Source organism: Dipteris shenzhenensis, chromosome 23, assembly GCF_047967505.1.
Source record: "Dipteris shenzhenensis isolate YYH24624 ecotype China chromosome 23, Dip_SZ_1.0, whole genome shotgun sequence".
NCBI lineage: Eukaryota > Viridiplantae > Streptophyta > Polypodiopsida > Gleicheniales > Dipteridaceae > Dipteris > Dipteris shenzhenensis.
Window position 1 is genome coordinate 21793306 of NC_141618.1, and position 18001 is coordinate 21811306.

The 18001-nt window shown below is 46.8% G+C and overlaps 1 protein-coding gene across 1 annotated transcript in view; it reads left to right on the forward strand.

Moving 5' to 3' along the window:
- LOC147887113 (uncharacterized) overlaps positions 1-18001 on the forward strand; it is a 58048-nt gene that overhangs the window by 14557 nt on the left and 25490 nt on the right. The window contains exons 2-7 of the mRNA XM_087394149.1: positions 503-711; positions 1104-1230; positions 1455-1523; positions 1669-1827; positions 15725-15817; positions 15919-16157. Of these exons, the coding sequence (XP_087250275.1) occupies positions 503-711; positions 1104-1230; positions 1455-1523; positions 1669-1827; positions 15725-15817; positions 15919-16157 (896 nt within the window). The remainder of the gene's footprint in view (positions 1-502; positions 712-1103; positions 1231-1454; positions 1524-1668; positions 1828-15724; positions 15818-15918; positions 16158-18001) is intronic.

An 18001-nucleotide genomic window follows, 5' to 3' on the forward strand; every position in this document is an offset into this window, starting at 1 on the left:
GTGTGTAAGCATTCAATTGGCTTCAAACAGAGAGGAAAAGGCTACAACTGCAACAAAAAAAGAGAATTTCAAAGGCAAACCATGCAAGGACGAATGGAAGGGAGAAAATCGACTTACACATATTGGATCAAAGCCCAGCTGCTTGAGAAGGAAGAGCAGGGTAGGCGTTGAGAAAGGATGGCGAAGGGAGGGAGGGGCTGGTGTGTGAGGTCGAGGCAAGTAAAAGCTAGCGAGAGAGGAAGATGATAGTGAGCTTGAGAAGAAAAGATGTTTTGTTTTGACATCTGACTCTTCTTCTATGGGAAGCCATCTTTGATAGTCCCTTCTCCTCCTTTAACACATTTTGTATATAAAATATACGCTATTTTGATTGTCTGTCTACACAGGGTTGTTTTAAAATCATGTACTGCTTTAATGTTTTAAAGATTAGATGTGACACATGATCAGGATGCATTATATTTCCTTGCAAGTGCAGTATTTGATATGTTACTTTGGCTTGCAGTATGTGAGGCCAGGTGCTCTTGGTGGAGGGGTAGATGTACAAGATCTAAGCAGTAGAGTTACTTTGGCCAAAAGTGGAAATGGAAGAGGCGATTGGAGTGGCACTGGTCGGGGACTTGCTAGCTCGCAAAAGATGCCATTGCCTCCTTGGGGGAATAGTGGGCCTCGAGGTTTCCAATATGGTTTTGAATTTAATCTTCCATCAAACAAGTGAGCTTTTACACCTCAAATAGGATAACCCATATTGCTAAGCGCAATTTAGACCAAGCAGTGGATACGTGTCCTGCCTAGAACTGTGAAACATTTCTTCATGTTATCTTTCTGGAGGGGTTACATTGTTTGCTTTTTAATCTGTCAAAAGCGAAAGGTTCATATACATATATATAAAATTTTAGAGAATCTTATATTCATTCTGACAAAGGCTTTTTCCCACTTTGATAGTTCTGATTTGTGCATCAATATATAACTATATGAATGTAATTAGTCATTATTCCCATAGCCATTTGTTTTTTCAAGCATCTGGGTTCTGTCATTAGGGAATACACGTTCTTGTGCTTGGTTGTACCTCTCCTTGTGTAATGCTCACGAGAGTTAATGTGCAGGACAGTGTTCGATCTTGATCTCGATTCCTTGGAAGACAAACCTTGGCGGTATCCAAGTGTTGATGCCTCTGATTATTTCAACTTTGGTTTCAATGAGAGCAGCTGGAAAGATTACTGCAAGCAGTTGGTAAGATAGAAGTTGAAAGTTTTCCATCTAACAGGGATGGATTGCGAATTTCATTTTGTTGTGAACTGTGACTGCTAGAAGGGTATATATTAGTCTGAATTTTTGTCCCTTAACTCAGGTCCAAGGCTTGCATTTGTTGATGATGAAGCATAACTTGTGTGATGCTGGCCAAATGACATTGAGTTGATAACACTGCTGTCTTACATAAGTGTGCTCTGATTTAGGCACAATTTCGTCTGGAAAGCACCTTGCAGAGCAAAATCAGAGTGTATGAAAGTGGTCGTTCAGAACAGGTCAGTGTGTGAAGTTTTTGAGTGTCATGCGGCACTTTCCATTAGCTTTCTGTTGTTGATTGTCCAAGTGTTTTGGCTAGAATTTTTTATGATTGCTATTATGGCCCTGTATGAAATCAGTGAACATTATTTTGAACTTATGTAGGAGTTTGATCCAGAACTTCCTCCAGAGTTGGTAGCAGCTGCAGGCTTACCCAGAGCATGTGGTGAAAGTGCACAACATCGTCAAGCAGGAAGGACTGTGATGTCTGCAACTGCTGCAGGAGGTGGCCGAGGAGTAGGGCGAGGATATATGCATGTGAATGTATGCTACTGCTGCCAGTGTGGATTGTTAAATTCCCTCCTTCTTGCTTTTGATGAATATAAGAAATTGAAACTAACATAGCTAGAATTTGCTTTCCAACATTAATCTCATGCGTAAATTATGTAGCAGTCTGCTGTGAGTGAGAAGTTGTACTCCTCTTTCAAATCTGTGCCAACCACGTGAATGTCTTCAAAGTTTTCAACTGAGGCATGTCCAAAGTGCAATCAGTGGCACTAAAGCCACCATTTAGTAGCATGATATAAGCTTGGGATGTCTCATCGCTGCGCTAGTAGCTTCCTTTCATTGAACTATAAAGCACCTGCCTTCCAAAAATTTTAGACTTCAGACTATGATAGACTTCAGAACTACGATTGAAGCTGTGTTCTCCATCTTTTATAGTTGCTGCTTGACTACAGCTGTGGCGAGATATTTTCTATGTTTTCAAAGCCTTTTAAATCCTTGTTGGGAATAGATCATATTCTTGTTTTCATAGGTAGTTGAACCAGTATAAAGATGATGAAGACTGGTTTTTGATTAGCCTTCTCCATAAGTTCTACAATTGAGTTTGTGCTTCAGGTTTGGGCTTTGTAATATAAATGAACATATGCTGTTAAATGTCCATGTGTGAGAGCATATGCTGTCAACATGATTACACCCTAAGTGATCTATAAGTTTATACGAGAATAGCTATCTCTTTTAAGTTTTTTTTCCACATTAACCTTTGTAAATCTCTTTATTTTAAGACGACATGATTGTCTTGGGATTACGTATGGGTAGGCAATTTGCTTCTCTTTCATACCAATGTCTACACTATGGGCATGTGCCATAAATTTTTTCAATTCGATGCCACTCAAAGTCTCCCTTTGTACAAATTATTGGATCCCACCCAAACATTAGGCTATTGAAACTTGCTTGCCCATTCACACACAATGAGGATCCGGGTGGCCAAGAGAGGGGCATTGACTTGGGAGACATGAGCATCTATCTTCATGTAGCAATGCTCCAACATAACCACATATGAAGTCATTCAAGGCTACTTGTGTAAGGGTGTGCTCCAGGGAGTCTTCTAGGATGGCCATTAAGCTATATATTCTCTTCATAAGATTGGCAGACATTTGATCAAAGAAATAAATCATGGTATAAATATGTGCCTACATATGTATGCACGCTTACACATGCGTATACAATATCTATCTATTTAGTTGCCAATAGCTAGTGGCCAACATAGATGAAGTTGATGGGGATGCCATAATAGCTCTTCTTTTTATGCATGATGGAGTTTCTAGGTTGTAACCTTGTGGTTGAAGGAAAACTTATGGTTTTCAACCTTGAGTGACTATCATGAGATTGAAATTGCACCATGTGTTTGTTTTTAGACATGAGTTTGGGCATGTTCCTGGATTCATCTAGATATGTGTTCAAGCAGGATTAGGGGACATGCAAATTTCATCTTGTGAAGTTTTCGTACTTGTGGCTTTTGATATTGTGATAAATTCTTTCTATCTTGTGATATTGTCTAAGCTTTTTTTTTGCTTAGATTCATTAGGGAGAGACTAAAATGAAAACGTACAGTCAGAAGGAGTTGTGCTAACAATAACTCAATACGAAGACCTTTGTCACCTGAAGAATGTGTGGGTGTGTGGATTTGTACATGCGAGAGCATATGTTTATACTATGGTCTATGCAAATTTCATCTTGTGAAGTTTTCGTACTTGTGGCTTTTGATATTGTGATAAATTCTTTCTATCTTGTGATATTGTCTAAGCTTTTTTTTTGCTTAGATTCATTAGGGAGAGACTAAAATGAAAACGTACAGTCAGAAGGAGTTGTGCTAACAATAACTCAATACGAAGACCTTTGTCACCTGAAGAATGTGTGGGTGTGTGGATTTGTACATGCGAGAGCATATGTTTATACTATGGTCTACACCCACCGTGGGGCGCTGATGATGGATCATTCTTATTTTTGAGCTCGGATCATTCGCCCTCAGTCAGGCCTGGATTATGACTACTGAAATTTAAACATGATTTCTACAAATTTTGACTCTTAGGAGGTATGTTTTGTCAACTCTTCCACCCATTGTTTTGCTCCTGGAAATGTGAGAAACCTGTATAGAGATGTATTTGATTTCCGAGTTGGATTGGATTTGAATAAACTTCATGCTTTTGGGGAAGGTTCTCTTTCACAGAGGTTTTCGGCTCATCACAAGAGCAAAAAGGTTAGTCAAAAGAATCCTATGGGTTGGAGAACTGATCCAAAGACTAAGAACGCTTCTCCTTATTGTCGTAATCCAACTCAAGTGTGGAAGCCAAAAGTGATTTATGTTACTTCTTCCCATTCCCCTAGTGATAATATTAGGAATGTTGCATCTACTTCTAGACTGATGCATCATGTTTCAATGATTGGTACCTGGTGTTCAACAGTCTTGTTGTTGAAGTCTCTGAGAACGAGGACTTCCCCGTGGCTCGAAAAGTCCATAATATTTGGGTATAAGACAGAGTATGGAGATGCCTATCCCTCCTCTTGAAGCTCCGTGGCAAAATGTGAAGTCTTTGGAGGAAAGTGCCTGACTGCAATGAAAGTATCTCTCGATTATGTGCATACCGATTTGAATCGCGGATGAGTGTGTTGCGTTCCTCCACAATGATCATCCTCGTTAGGGATGATGGGCTGCAACCCCGCCGATCCACATACTCCTCCGCTCTCCTTGGTCTCATCTCGATAAGTAGACTCCCATATGTATCCATAGATTGGTGGTAGTGGATGCTCCAGACTCTAGTGGCCCACTGTGTAGAAAACAATGTCTCGTGTTGTGTATGACTTCAAGAAACTCTCTAGCTGTGACCATAGGATTCCGTTACAGTTCCCAATGGTATAGGCTAGGATCTCGATCTTGCGAGCCCCACAAACCTCGTATTCCTATGCTGGTGTGTCAACGGGCCCTCGCCTAGGTCCAGTCTCACGTGCCACCCCCCCCATTACATGTGACACCTGCAGTAAGAGAGCACGCCTCTCCTCTACATTCAGAGGAGTAAGGTCTTCATCCATAAAAACTTGTGATGGTCCATAGAGATGGTCGCTTGCGCAATGCCGTACTAGTCGAGTTTGGGTGTCTCTGAAACAAATCACGAGAGGCTGATCTCCAGTGGGGTCTCGTCCGATCCGCTGTGCTTCCTCAATACCATGCCCGTGGACCCTGTTGTTGAGAGCCTTACGGGCTCATTATTGTTTTGGAATTTGTATGACACCTCCCCATTTGTAAGCCCTCATATGAGGAGAGCATTTGGGGGGGGGGGGGGATGTGGCTGGCCAGCAAGAGGGCCAGAAACAGGGTCGGGGCAAGGGCAGATTTGCCTGTCCAGTGGCTACCTGCCATGTGGCCAGGCAGGGTCTGCAATACCTCAGGAGATGTGCCCCCCCCCAAGGCCAGTTTACAGACCAGGGGTGGGTCGGTTTATGGAGCTGGCTGGGTCGGTCTAATTATGGGCCGGCCAGTTTTGGGGGCTCCCAGCCCTTATAAAAGGGAGCCCCTTGGGGCTCGTTTTGGGCATCCACTAGAGCAGCAAGTCACCAGCAGATTGGAGCAGCAGATCAGCAGCAATTGGGCCTACATCGAGGAGCTCTAGAGGAGGCTGAAGAGCTGCAGACATAGCTTGGAAGGAGCTGCACGCCTAGGTTGACATTCAGGGAAGCAAGGTGCAGTGATCAAGGCACGGTGACTACAGTCTACAGAAGCTCGACGAGGAGCATGCAGGCTTAGGGATCTAGAAGTGCCACGGAGGTAGTAGGACAACACCTTTTGTTAAGCATAGATGACCACGATTTGGTGGGACTCTGGACTCCTTTTGTATTGTGTCCTTTTGGACGGAAATATATTTTGTTGGCTCTATATCTCTCGTGGAGCATTGTCTATTTACTGGCTTGCACATATGTAGAGTACACAAAGTAAAGAAGTTTTGGATTCTGTAGTTAAATACTCCTGTGTGATCTTTTGCTGCGGTACTTTCTGTTGTCATTTCTACTGTTGTCATTTCTAAGATGCTGCTGCTCAAGTATAGTGGCTGAAATGGTTGCCTTTGCAGGTCCACATTTCAGACCATCCACCCACTTGGAGGCCCTCCTCAATGACAGTCTCCATTGTAGCAATCCTCTCCTCTATTGTGGGACTGCTTCTTGGGGCTACCTTTGTACGGCTATGAAGGTTATCTACCTCCTTCCGGAGGTCAACAACCACTATCTAGGATGTAAGTAAATGGCGTCGTAGGGTCTCTATCCGTCTCTATTGCTCGACCTCTTTGCTTCTCATGTGGTGCGTCTCCATGAGGGGCTGTTGTGCCGTGGGGGATAGGCGCACAACATGGAGGTGGTGGGCATTATATGGGCTGGAGAGGAACTTGCCATGGTTTGGTATGGTATGGATATCTTGGGGGGGGGGTACTGCCTGAGAGGCCTGAGGGTCTGGGGAGACTGGAGTTGGATGATGCTGACATTGATGCTGAGATTGACGATGTTGAGGATGAGGCTGTTGGAGATGTAGATCTATGTACATCGGTGCTATCTGTCCTATTGCATGTCGTCTGGTTGTTGAAGTACTCCGTGGTGTCTTGTTGTTATTATTGTCCCTTTTGCTCTTCTTTTGGTTTTTGAATTCTGGGCTTCTCCTCTTTCTTCTCTCTCTCTCTCTCTCTCTCTCTCTCTCTCTCTCTCTCCCCCCCCCCCCCTTTGCCCATGTTGGTCCAGTTGTTAAAGTTATGGCACCTCATAGTGAGAGAGAGTGTATTTGAGGGTGCGTCTGCCCGTAGAGGATAGAGTTGGGTAAACCTGGCTGATGGTATAGCCGGTTGGCTTAGGGCTCTTAGGCCTATGGTTAGGGCTTGTATTGGGGCCCATTTCGGCACCCAACCAGGTCGGGGCATGGGTTAGGATGCTCGCTTAGTAGCTCCACCCTTTTGCTCATTGTATCATGTTTTTTTTCAGTCTCATAGACCCATCGGTCTTTAGTAGACTTTAATAAACTTTCTTTCTGTCTAGCCGAAGCGCGGACGTGAGCGAGAGCCAGAGCCACGACAGCTGCGCCAGTGGACAGACTCACACATCCGGGTCCATGACATCTCGTCTCTGCTCTCTGCTCGCCCCACCGGGGTTACCGTTGCCCTCATCCACAGGGCCACCCGCCGCCCCCGACGACCGAGCTCGACTAGGCCGCGTGACGTCAGAGGCCAATCATCTATCGCATGATTTTTTCTGGCCTCCCATTTGACGGCCCCTCTATTGGTCTCTGACGATCACCACCTGCACAGAGATATTGTATCTCCCCCCTCTGCCCCATTTTTGGTGCCCCCCCCTTCTTTTTTGTATCATCTGGAGGTAGACACATATTTTTTGTATCAGGACTAGACACACCGTCCTTCATAACCTCTTTTTTGTAGAAACGGTTGGCTGGCCCGTTTTGAGACCGCCACCGTTATGCTCATTGTATTAGTTATCTTTAGTCTCATAGACCTTCACGGTCTCCCGAAGACTTTAATAAACTCTCTCTCTCTCTCTCTCTCTCTCTCTCTCTCTCTCTCTCTCTCTCTCTCCCCCCCCCCCCCTTCTCTCTCTTGCATGCTTCCATGTACATGCCACTTTCACATGGTATTGGATGTCATGGGGGACGAGGGGAGCACAAGGAGCTGACACAGTGAGGACATTGCTACATAGATCTGAGAACATTGCGCAGGGCTGATTTGGAATAGGAGTGTTTGGTTCAAGGCGAGTTGAAGCAGAGGGATCAGGGAGTTGTTTGGAGATGCCCGCCTTAGGCGTGGACAGATTCTACTGGTCGGCACTCAGTTCTGAGCAGCCTTCCCAAGCTGTGGTCCCACCCTACTGGTTGGTATCTAATTGGACAGTCTACCCGATATGTGGATAGGATAGGGATCCGTAGCAAAGCATCCTGTAGTACATGGTAACAAGGGCGCCTATCGCGGTCGGCGTCTTGGAGGGGATGGCATTCAGTTTGAGGTTGCAGCTAGGCAGTCTCTTTCTTTCTTCCTCAACCCCATCTCGCCTTCTCTCTCTTTTCTCCGCTATGTGGACTGTTTTTGCCAGGATCAGCAGAGTTATGTCGTGACGGAATAGTTCTATGGGACCCCCTTGTACGAGTAAGGAGGACAAGCTTGATGGCACAAACTATACCCACTGGAAATTGAGTGTCTCTAACATAACATGGCTATTCACAAGGGCTTATGGGAGGTAGTTCAGGGGCTACGAACGGAAGCCTAAACAATGGATGTTGCTGGGAGGATGCTTTCCAGGAGCTAGGATTGGAAGGAGTGTGACTCCAAGAATTAGTATGCATGATCACCAAGGAGGTCTCTCAAGTGGTACAAATGCTAACCAGTGCATTCGAGCTATGGTCTAAATTGGAGTATCTCTATGCAAGGGATTCGGCGATGTGAGCTGTCACTTTGCAGGGACAGATTGAGTTCCCTATAGGGAATAGCATGCAGCCATTCTTCACGTAGGCTAAGGTCCTCCATGATCAGCTGTAGGCGATGGGTGCTGCCCTCACATATGTCTACTTGCAGCCCTTATCCTAACCAAGCTTCAGTGAGAAGTGTAGTGGAAGTGAGCAACAATGGAGAGAGAGAGAGAGAGAGAGAGAGCAAATGGAACTGGAAAGGAGAAAGAAAGAAAGAAAGAAAGAAAGAAAGAAGTTTTATTAGAGTCTTCGGAAGACCGATGGGTCTATGAGACTGAAAGAAAACCTGATACAAATCACAACAAGGGTGGAGCTACTGAAACGAGCATCATCACCCATGCTGAATCCTAAGTCTGATCATACATAGTCAAAAACATTTGAATGTAACAATGAAAAGAAAAGGACTAGAGCGGAGCGGAATCCTCCGTATGTCATGTCACCCTGGCCAGTGCATAGCCGGTGATGGGACGCTTGCGCCCATCAAGGGGTGCTGTGCGTCTCGGTCTCCTGGATGAGGCTCGACGCAAGACCATAGCCACCGTGACTCCCGTGGGACGTATCTTGGGTCTAAACAATGACGGGAGGTCCCCTAAAGTAATCTATGTGTCCCCTCGATGTCTCGTGTGTCGTGTTGCGATCGTCGGGTCGGGGTCTCTGTCATGTCTGCGGCTAGAGACTGGACGATCAATGTCACTCGATTAGGCTGGTCAAGAGGGCTGGGTCCCTGCTTGGAACAAATGCTGCAAAGGGCCTAGTGAAGTCCCTGCTCTGAGAGGTGTTTGATGATGTGGCCAAACCTCGTGAATGAAGGCCGCAAGGCATCTCTGATCTGGGTACACGAATCTGGAAAGGAGTCCGGAGCTGTCTCTGAAGAGGCAGTGATGATCTACCAAGAAGGTGGATAATATTGGAATCTTCACCTTATTCTCCGCCATCTCTGATAGGTTAGCCATTTTGAATGAAAGGAAGGAGAAGATCGGAGAGGAGGATATGAAAGGGGTATGAAGGAGGAAGAGAGGAAAGGGCTTTTGGCAAGAGACAAGAAAGAAAACTTGCAGCAAACACTACCTGCAAGCTCCTGCAGTGTGGCCCTCACAAACACCACCTCTCTGATCTGAAAACACCCTTCAAAGTAATCACCCTTTTAGCCCAATGCAAACTTGATCCTGGAAGAGGATCAATCGTGAGAGTGGACTGAAGCTGTCCTCCTCCTGGTAGAGGGAATGGTATCGTCCCTTAATCTCGTAATAGGCTGGGCAGACACATAAGAAATGCTCCTCTGTCTCAGTCACTCCTAGTGTGCAAAGCATACATAGCCGCTGCTTCTTAGGTATGCCTGCTGCTCTCCTTGTCTCGATCCTCAACTAATGAGATTCAATACAGATCTGTCCAATGGCAATCCTCAATGCATGCGCGACTCCTTTGTCCTCTAGATATTGGGGTCTGCCTGATGATGAATCCCTCCTCCGATACTCTCAGGAAGTGGTCGCGATAGAACTGGGACTTGGTGGGGAGCTCTTGGTTTCCCCCCCAAGTCCGAGACGTATGGAGCTGAAGGAGATCTAGTCATATGATACTGTTGATCTCATCTTGTGGGATCGATTCAGGGGGTGCGTCCATGCTGTAGTGAAAAGGGGAGAGCTGTCCATCTGGATACCGTGCCTGGTAAACCATGTGGATATCTGTGCATACCATGTGTCTACTCCACTCTTTGCTAGTCGTTTGGATGACTCCAAGGCCAGCGGGAGTCATGGCGAACTCTGCTTGCACTATCTCATGTGGAACTGAGGGCTTACTCCAAATCTAGTCGAGCCAAAGCACCCCGTCCTCGTGTGAGTCGTGCCTGGGCTGCATGTGTCATCGTGAAGAGGGTTCCTGTGAAGACTGCTCCCAAATATGTGTAGGATTGCACTCTCTCCACTGGCTTGTCACGATAGGTGAAACTAAGTCGACGAGTCATTGCATGTTAGGTGTTAAAGACCATAACCTTGGTCTTCCCAAGGTTGACTATCAAATCTCTCTCTGCAAAACACCTAGTGCCTCTAAATGTCTCTGCAGCCCTTTCGTTGAGGATGATATGAGGACTATGTCATCATCGTATAACAATATCTGCATCATGAGGTCACCCAAGAGGGAACCCTCACCTCCTAGGCGATCTATGAAAGATGTGATCTTATCGATTTAGAGTTCGAAGAGGGTCGGTGAGAGTGGACAGCCCTGCTTCACTCCAATTGTGCTCTCGACCCAGTCTGGTAGACCGCGTGGGGCACGTACTTTGCCTCCGAGTGACTCATGTAAGCTCAGCACCCCCAAATTAGCATCTCTGGAATCTGCATTTCTTGTAGTTGCTTGACCATGCGAGAATGCGTGACCGTGTAAAAAGCTTTCCAAAAGTCCACAACGCATGTTTGAATCTCGCCTCCTCAATGGTAGCTCTCAAAGTGAATATGTGGTATAAGGTAGAATGTTGCCTTTGAAAACCAACCTGTCCTAGTGCTCATTGCCTAGGAGCCTTTGTATGACTGTTGAGCTCCCTCTTTAGAACCGATCCATAAATCTTGGCCATAGTATGACCAATCATGAGGGTGCGGTAATTCCCAGTCTCCATAGGGTCGCCAGCTTTGTGTATCGGTACAATAGTGATGGTGCTTCATGTGGGTGGGAAGCCCTGACAAAACAGCCTGGTTGAACATGTGTTCTAGGACCGGAGCTAAGACCTCATGTCCATGTGCAAAGTGCTCAGTCCGTAGGCACAGGATCAGCCCTCATGATCCTGTGCTTTTCGGTTTTGTAGGCGAGGAACTGTAGCCCGCACATTCTGTGTGGTAAACAAGCGACGAGTGGTGGGCTTGGGCATAGAGGACATGTTCGGTGGTGTTTGCATCTGGACATCATAGAGGGAACATGCATACGTGTGTCAGACATCTGAGTCAGTGATGGTGGGGATAAGTGACTTCCCCTCCGTTAGGAAACCCCATCCAGTGGTCGGGTCTCCTGCTCGAAAAGATTTGACAATCTCATCCATCTTGTGTGTGAGAAAAGCTCGCCTCTTGTGGCTTGTCAATCGTCGAAAACTCCTCTGTGCCTCAGATGCCGTTAGATGCCCTAAGGTCTACTCTTGTATGAGGCTCTTGCATCTCTGCAATCAGTGGGTTTTGAGGTGTCTTCCCATCTCGGACTCACGTGGATCAGGCCATGGGAAAGGATTTGGTGGCAGCGTCTTGTACCACTGAGACAAGGGCTACCAAGGCGCGTGCGAGGTCTATGCCGTCCCCAAGTAGGGCTGGGAGTGCTCTGGCTAAGTGACTCACGTACAGTGGGTCGAGGGCACGGTCAAAGTGGATTTGGACATGTGCAATTCGTGTATCCGTGATACAAGGGCTAGTGGGCCTAAGTAGGTAGTCCACTGTACTTGACCCACTGCCATGTGGAAAACATGTGAGTCCACCATACTGTGGCCATCTCTGAAGACCGTTGTAGATGATCAAGTAATGGACTGCCCCCAAATTAAGTAGATGTCGTCCATACCTTGTTACCTGTGGAGCATCTGCGGAGTGTCTCAGTATTCCTAGCTCAGCTGCATCTAGCTCTAGGGCTATGTGGGGATCTTTGTCATTTGTGAAGTCAAGCGGACCGACTTGTCTGTCTCCCGTCTGTCTGTGCATTGAAGTCTCCTAGCAAGAGGATGTCTCCTTGCCTAGAGAACTCCGTGATGTCATCATGGATTGTCTCATATGGACTATATCCCTCTACGGTGACCTCTCGTGCATAGGAAGATGTGTCTGGAGGAAAGTAGCATATCGACATAAAGATAGGTCGGGCATCCAAGAGGTGAATTTGTATCCACATGTGTCCTGCATGCTCTTCTCGCTGAACCACAGATATGTGTGTGTGAGAGAGAAGAAGAAGAAGAAGAAGAATGTATTACCGTCCTCTGGGGGCCGAGAGAGAGAGAGAGAGAGAGAGAGAGAGAGGTAGAATTTATTAATGTCCACAGGGGGCCAAAAATGACCCATGGGACCATCTCAATACAACGTAAAGCTCAAAAAGTGGGGTCATGAATCTATGAGTTCCTGATGACATGTAAAAAGACGGGTGACAAAAGATCCCAACACTGCCGGAGAGGCAGGAGAGAGAACTGATGTCAACTGAGGGGAGTCCTCCAGTATCTGTTGGTAGTCCTCCCTGATATGTGCATATCGAGGGCACTGTAAAGCTACATGTGCCTCCGTCTCAATTGACTGCAAGTCGCAGAGAGTACAAACTCTGGCGTGTCTGGGCTAATGCATCCAAGCTCCCTTCTCTATAGCAAGCGTATGAGATCTGGTGCGAAACCTGGCTATATTTTTGTGATAGAGAAGGGGAATAGGTGTGTTAATGTAGGGCTGAGCAGAGGCCTCCATGGACATGTATGTAGGAGAGAGAGAGAGAGAGAGAGAGAGAGAGAGAACTGAACTGGAAAGGAGAGAAATACAAGAAAGAAGAAAGAAAGACGTATTAACATCCACGGGAGGCCTCACGGGCCTATGGGATAAAGTGCCAAGTACACCAAAAGGGAAAAACTCCATACAAGCCACAAAGGGCTGGAGTAAAGGGCGCGCTAAGGCCCCCTGGCTGAGTACTATGCTGAAATAAAGAGAGCTCAATAGCTCAAGCAAAGTCAAGTACACAACATATTATATCATATCATGTGGCATTGCTATTTGGAGCAAGCTGAGAGTTGGAGCTGGAACTCAGAAACCGAAACCTGGCACTGTGGTGGCTCGTCTATGAGCGGTGAAAACGTCTCGGATCTGAGTCTGTTTGGCTGTCTCATGCTGTGGTGGCAGAGGGGGGCGTGGTCTCCTCGATCTCTGAAATTGCTGAGCTATGTTCAGAGTGACACCTCGTCTCGGGTGGTCCCCTTTGAGGAAAGCTGTGATAGGACGGACCTCAATCGAGTGTGCTTTGGTCGCTCTCCGTGTCGTGGGTGACCTCTGCAATCCTCTCTCGGTAATCCAGACTGCTTGCATATCAGCTAGCTCCTCCTCCTCCACTCCACTGTGTCCTGGAGCTGACTCAAATGCATAGAAATCTGTGACATGCTGCTGTGTCTGGTCAGCCCTCTATATCTTGTGGTCTGGTCGCCTCCTGGGGCTCTTTGATCTATCGTAGCAGGTTCTCCCTATGTCGGCGCATCTCAAGCAGATAGAGCCCAATGTAGAGAGACTGCAAAAGGATCGCAGGAGAAAACCCTGCCATTGCTAGGGGAAAACCTCTACTCAATGATGCAGTCAAGGCTCCACTGTGAGATGGAAAATAATGAGGGAGGGACTCTATATATAGGGTATCCTGGCCGACTAGGGGGGTGACCCAGGGTTGGGTATAACCGACCTGCTGGTCCGTTTTGTGACCAAGGTTGGGGCCAGGTTGACCCCCTAACCAAGGTGCCACCTAGGCACCATCAAGGTGGCCTGGTGGCAGCCGTACTAAATGCTCGGGGCAGGCACTAACAGCCCGGCACCCCTCCAGATTTGTCCACAGCAGACGCGGCAAGAAGGCTGTCTGGTACAGCGTTGTACGGGCTCCGTACACCCCCGCACATGTCTTGGACTGAGCATCCATCAAGGCGATCCCCCTCTCACCTCTCCTGGGTGGACCAACCCACAAGCAAGGCCCTCACTCTCCCTCACATGGGCGGGCAGACCCTCAACCAAGGTCCTCACTCTATGATACAAGAGACGTCACCTCTATGTTAGAAGTCAGCATCTCCTGATGTGACCTAGAGAGAGGGCCTTGCTTGTGGGTGTACCCGCCCAGTGAGTGAGGCTAGTGTGGATGAGAGAGGGCCTATGTTGTGGGTGTGCCCGCCCCCGTGAGAGGAGGACTTGGTAGCTTTCCAGCACCCTTTTCTGGTCCATGCGTTGCCCTGATGGCCATGGAGGCTCCCAGGAGGGATGTGGGACTGTCTGGGCAGATATGCCCCGTGGTGCAGCCATGGGTGTGCCCTTATAGGTGCCCTAGATGAGGGGTGTACAGAAGAGGGTGGGCTGACCTGCAGGTCGGCCACCTTGGCTGGTGTCAGCCCCTCATATGCTAGGGGAGAGCCTCCCCTTTATAGGGCTGTGGGCAGCCCTAGTGCTGGGTCGGCCCACACATGCAGGTCAGCCCTACAGCAGGGTGTCGGCCCCCTCTAGATCAACCGACCAGGTAGGGGGGGCTGCCTATATAGGCCCCCCATTTCACTTGTTATGTGCCATCTAGAGGAGCAGCATAGCACTGCTGTCCACTGCCTTGTGGAGCAGCACAGTCTGCCTTGGTTAGCAGTCTTAGGGCAGAGGTGTGGAGCAGTTCTTCTACTCTCTGTGCCTCCAGTTCTCGTGGTTATTGAGCTGTTTGTCTGAGCTCGAGCAGCCTGTTGGTTCTGAGGTTTTCCCCCAGTTGTAGCAGGGTTTTCTCCAGAGATCACTTGCAGTTCTCTTGTGCCTCTCTCTCCTTTCTCTCCTTCTCAGTGTGGTGTGTGTGTGAGGCATGCTCTCTCTCTCTCTCTCTCTCTCTCTCTCTCTCTCTCGTTCATTTCTGCTGCACTTCTCACAAGGACATGGGGTGAAACACATCTTCCTAAGTCAGGTGATTCCAAGGCAGTAGCTATCGCCAAGGAACACCAGATAGTATCTGAAGAAAGTCTTCCCCCACGGGTCACAGCTAGAGAGAGCATGTGGGCAGGAGTGTGGGGGGCTGACTACGGGCCCCTATCAGTTGAAGTGTGGCAGGCAAAGCAAGGCTGTGGAGCTATGGACCAGATAATTTCAAGGTTTGTTGCTTGACGTCACAGAGGCTACGGACAGAGTGTGTTCCGGAATTTGTTGTCAAGGTTCCCGAATGTGATGGGTTCGCTAGGGGATGTTGGGCGTGGTCTGTTCCCGCATTGAAGGGATCCACTTGCTCTGGTTCGTTTGGTGAAGTCCTTCCAAATCATTCCATGCTTGTTCCTATGAAGACTTGTGATTGAAATTTTAAATGTTGACAAATGTATTCTGCTTAAAGTTAGAGAATATAGAGTCCTGGACAGCCAGGAAGTAATCATGCTTGGGTTATATGCAGCCAGTAGCACATGCTGTACCGGTTCTTCTAGTTGCAATTCATTGGTTTGTCTTTGCTGTTATTCCCTTGCATGTGGATTGAAATGTATTGGCGCTTGTTTTAACTATTGCATGCCAGATAACTTATCAATGTGCATAGAGTTCTGTTAAAAAAAGAAGGAAATAGGATCTCAAGCTCTTTCTGATCACAGCATGTGTGAGGATTTTTTTTTGGGGGGGGGGGGGTTGGGGTTTCGATATCAAGGGTGTTCTGATAAAGGCAAAACTTTGCCTAAATTGGATAATATATAGTCCAGAGTCCTTATCTATTCTAACCACAAAGATGTAATCCTGCTCGTGCCATATGCAGCCAATAGCACGCGCTATACAGGTTGAAGGAGGAGGTGGTGAGCGACGTCCCTCTGCTGATATTCGGCGGCAACGGCTTCGCGAATCTGATGCTGTAACCTTGCTTCACAGTACAATTAGGAAAAGAGCATTTTGAACTTCAAAAGAAACCCTAGTTGAACTCTGAGGAATGATCTGTATTGCTGCACTGTACAGATAATTTTAATCGATGCACCAGAGGATCTCCTAGGGAAAGAGCAAAGTGGTGATGATAATATTCAAATGGAAGAGGATGATGAGATTAAAGCATTGCCTGACCTGAAGAACAAGTTGGACAAGTGGGGAGAAACTGGACCTGAAGGCAAACTAGCTGAAGGATCTGAATTGCAAACAGTCCAACCAAATACTGGCTTAGAGTTTCCAGGGGAATCCTTCAGTCCTCCATCTGCTAGAAGGTACAAATCAAAAGATAGAACCTGCCAGTCTGCTTTTTTTCTTAGGCTCTGCAGGCATGTCGCTTCAACTTAAGTTTCCCTTAATAGGTTTACAAAAATCAAAAGATAGAATCTTGCCAGTCTGTTTTTTTTCTTAGGCTTTGCAGGCATGTGGCTTCAACTTCCCTAAATATGTTTACAATGGTTAATGCATTTGTTGATGCTATCAGGTATTACTGACTCACTAGCATGCCAATCGAGATCGAATACTTCAAATGAGAAGGCTTTTGAAGAGTCTGATTAGTTAAATGTGTTGTACTTTAAAAATAGATTCCACAAGATCCTCCTTTTAATGAGGCATCAAATCCAGCTTTTGCACTTTCCTGAGGGTATTTCATCTCAGCAATTCTGGGTGATTGCATTGCCAGCCTTCACCATGACTGTGCAACACAGGAGCAGCTAGGCTTTGGTTTTTGCGGGAATGCAAGATCATATTTTTCGGAAGCCTTCCTGTTAAGTGCATGAAAATGTGACATGTTTGACCACTGCATTTTGATTTAAGTAACCTATAGGTCCCTCTCTTGGTGGTACAGCTGTCTGGCAGTCTAGGATGCTAGGGAGTGAGCCTCCCTTTTCCTCTCAGAGGGGCTCCTAATGCCATATGTTCCTGGTACGCTTACTGGTAAAAAAGAATCTCAGCCGTCTACATGCACAGTGGATACTGCTGACATGAAATTGCTTGTGGCACAATTGTAGAGGCTGTTTCCAAGTGCCTGTGAGCGTCTTAGTAAGATCATCGCTCGTAGCTTGGATAGTATCTGTCCTCAGTACAGTGCTTTTAGATGAGAGTGGGGGGATTTCCGAAGGAGTTAAGCTAGAACTTACTTTGGACCTCCTATACTGAGTCTTATTTGTTTGAATGCCTCTTCATTTCTTTTTTTTTTTTGCAAAAAGAGACTTCTATTAAGTATTAAAGAAAACCGTTAGAGAAAGCTCCATACGGGAATACGGGATACACCATGCAATGCATGAAAAGCTCAAGAGCCAAAAAGAAAGGATTGGGGCTGATAGTGCCATCTCAATCCAGTAGCAACCTCCGAGAAAAAGGGAGAACCCCTCCAAACTCGAAGAAATAGAGTCCTCCTAGAAGAGGCTGTCCGTGAAGGGCCTTGCATGCTAGCCCACATGGCTATCAAAGTGTGAACCGTGTCACTCCAAATACCGTGAACACCTGTGATGGGTGTATCTGGGTGCCATCCAATGCCTCTTCATTTTGGATGGTCCCTGGTGTGCATTACATGTCATCTACACCATATCGCTCTGATGCCTTTTGCAAATATGCGTTCTGCTTTTTGTCAGCCATTCCCAATGAATGTGAGAAGCTGGGAACCAGTTTTCCATATGAGTACAATTTAGAATTGAGGCTGCAAGCCAGGACCTACCAAAAATCGCTCTAGCCTCCTCCTCAACCTGTCATTTTTGGACAGCCATTACAGCCAGGAGAGTAGAGGGTATCGGTTATATCAACCAAATACTGGGAAGATTATTGTCAATAGAGATGTGATCTTTGCTGAACATTCAGCTTCTCCTCTTGTGGACTGCAAAGCAAAGCCAAATGTTGACATGTTTGATGCCTTTGAATCTTGGTTACCTCTGCCATCATCAGAGGAGGATTTTGACCAGCAACATGAGCCTCCTGCAGGCCTTCCACTAAGCTATAATCAGCCACAACCTCATGCTGATTTAAACAAAGCTTTGTATGGGCTGAAACAGGCCCCTCGTGCATGGTATGCCAAGATTCATGCCTTTTTGACCAGCAAGAGACTGCACAATAGTCCTACTGAGAGCACCCTCTACATCAAGAT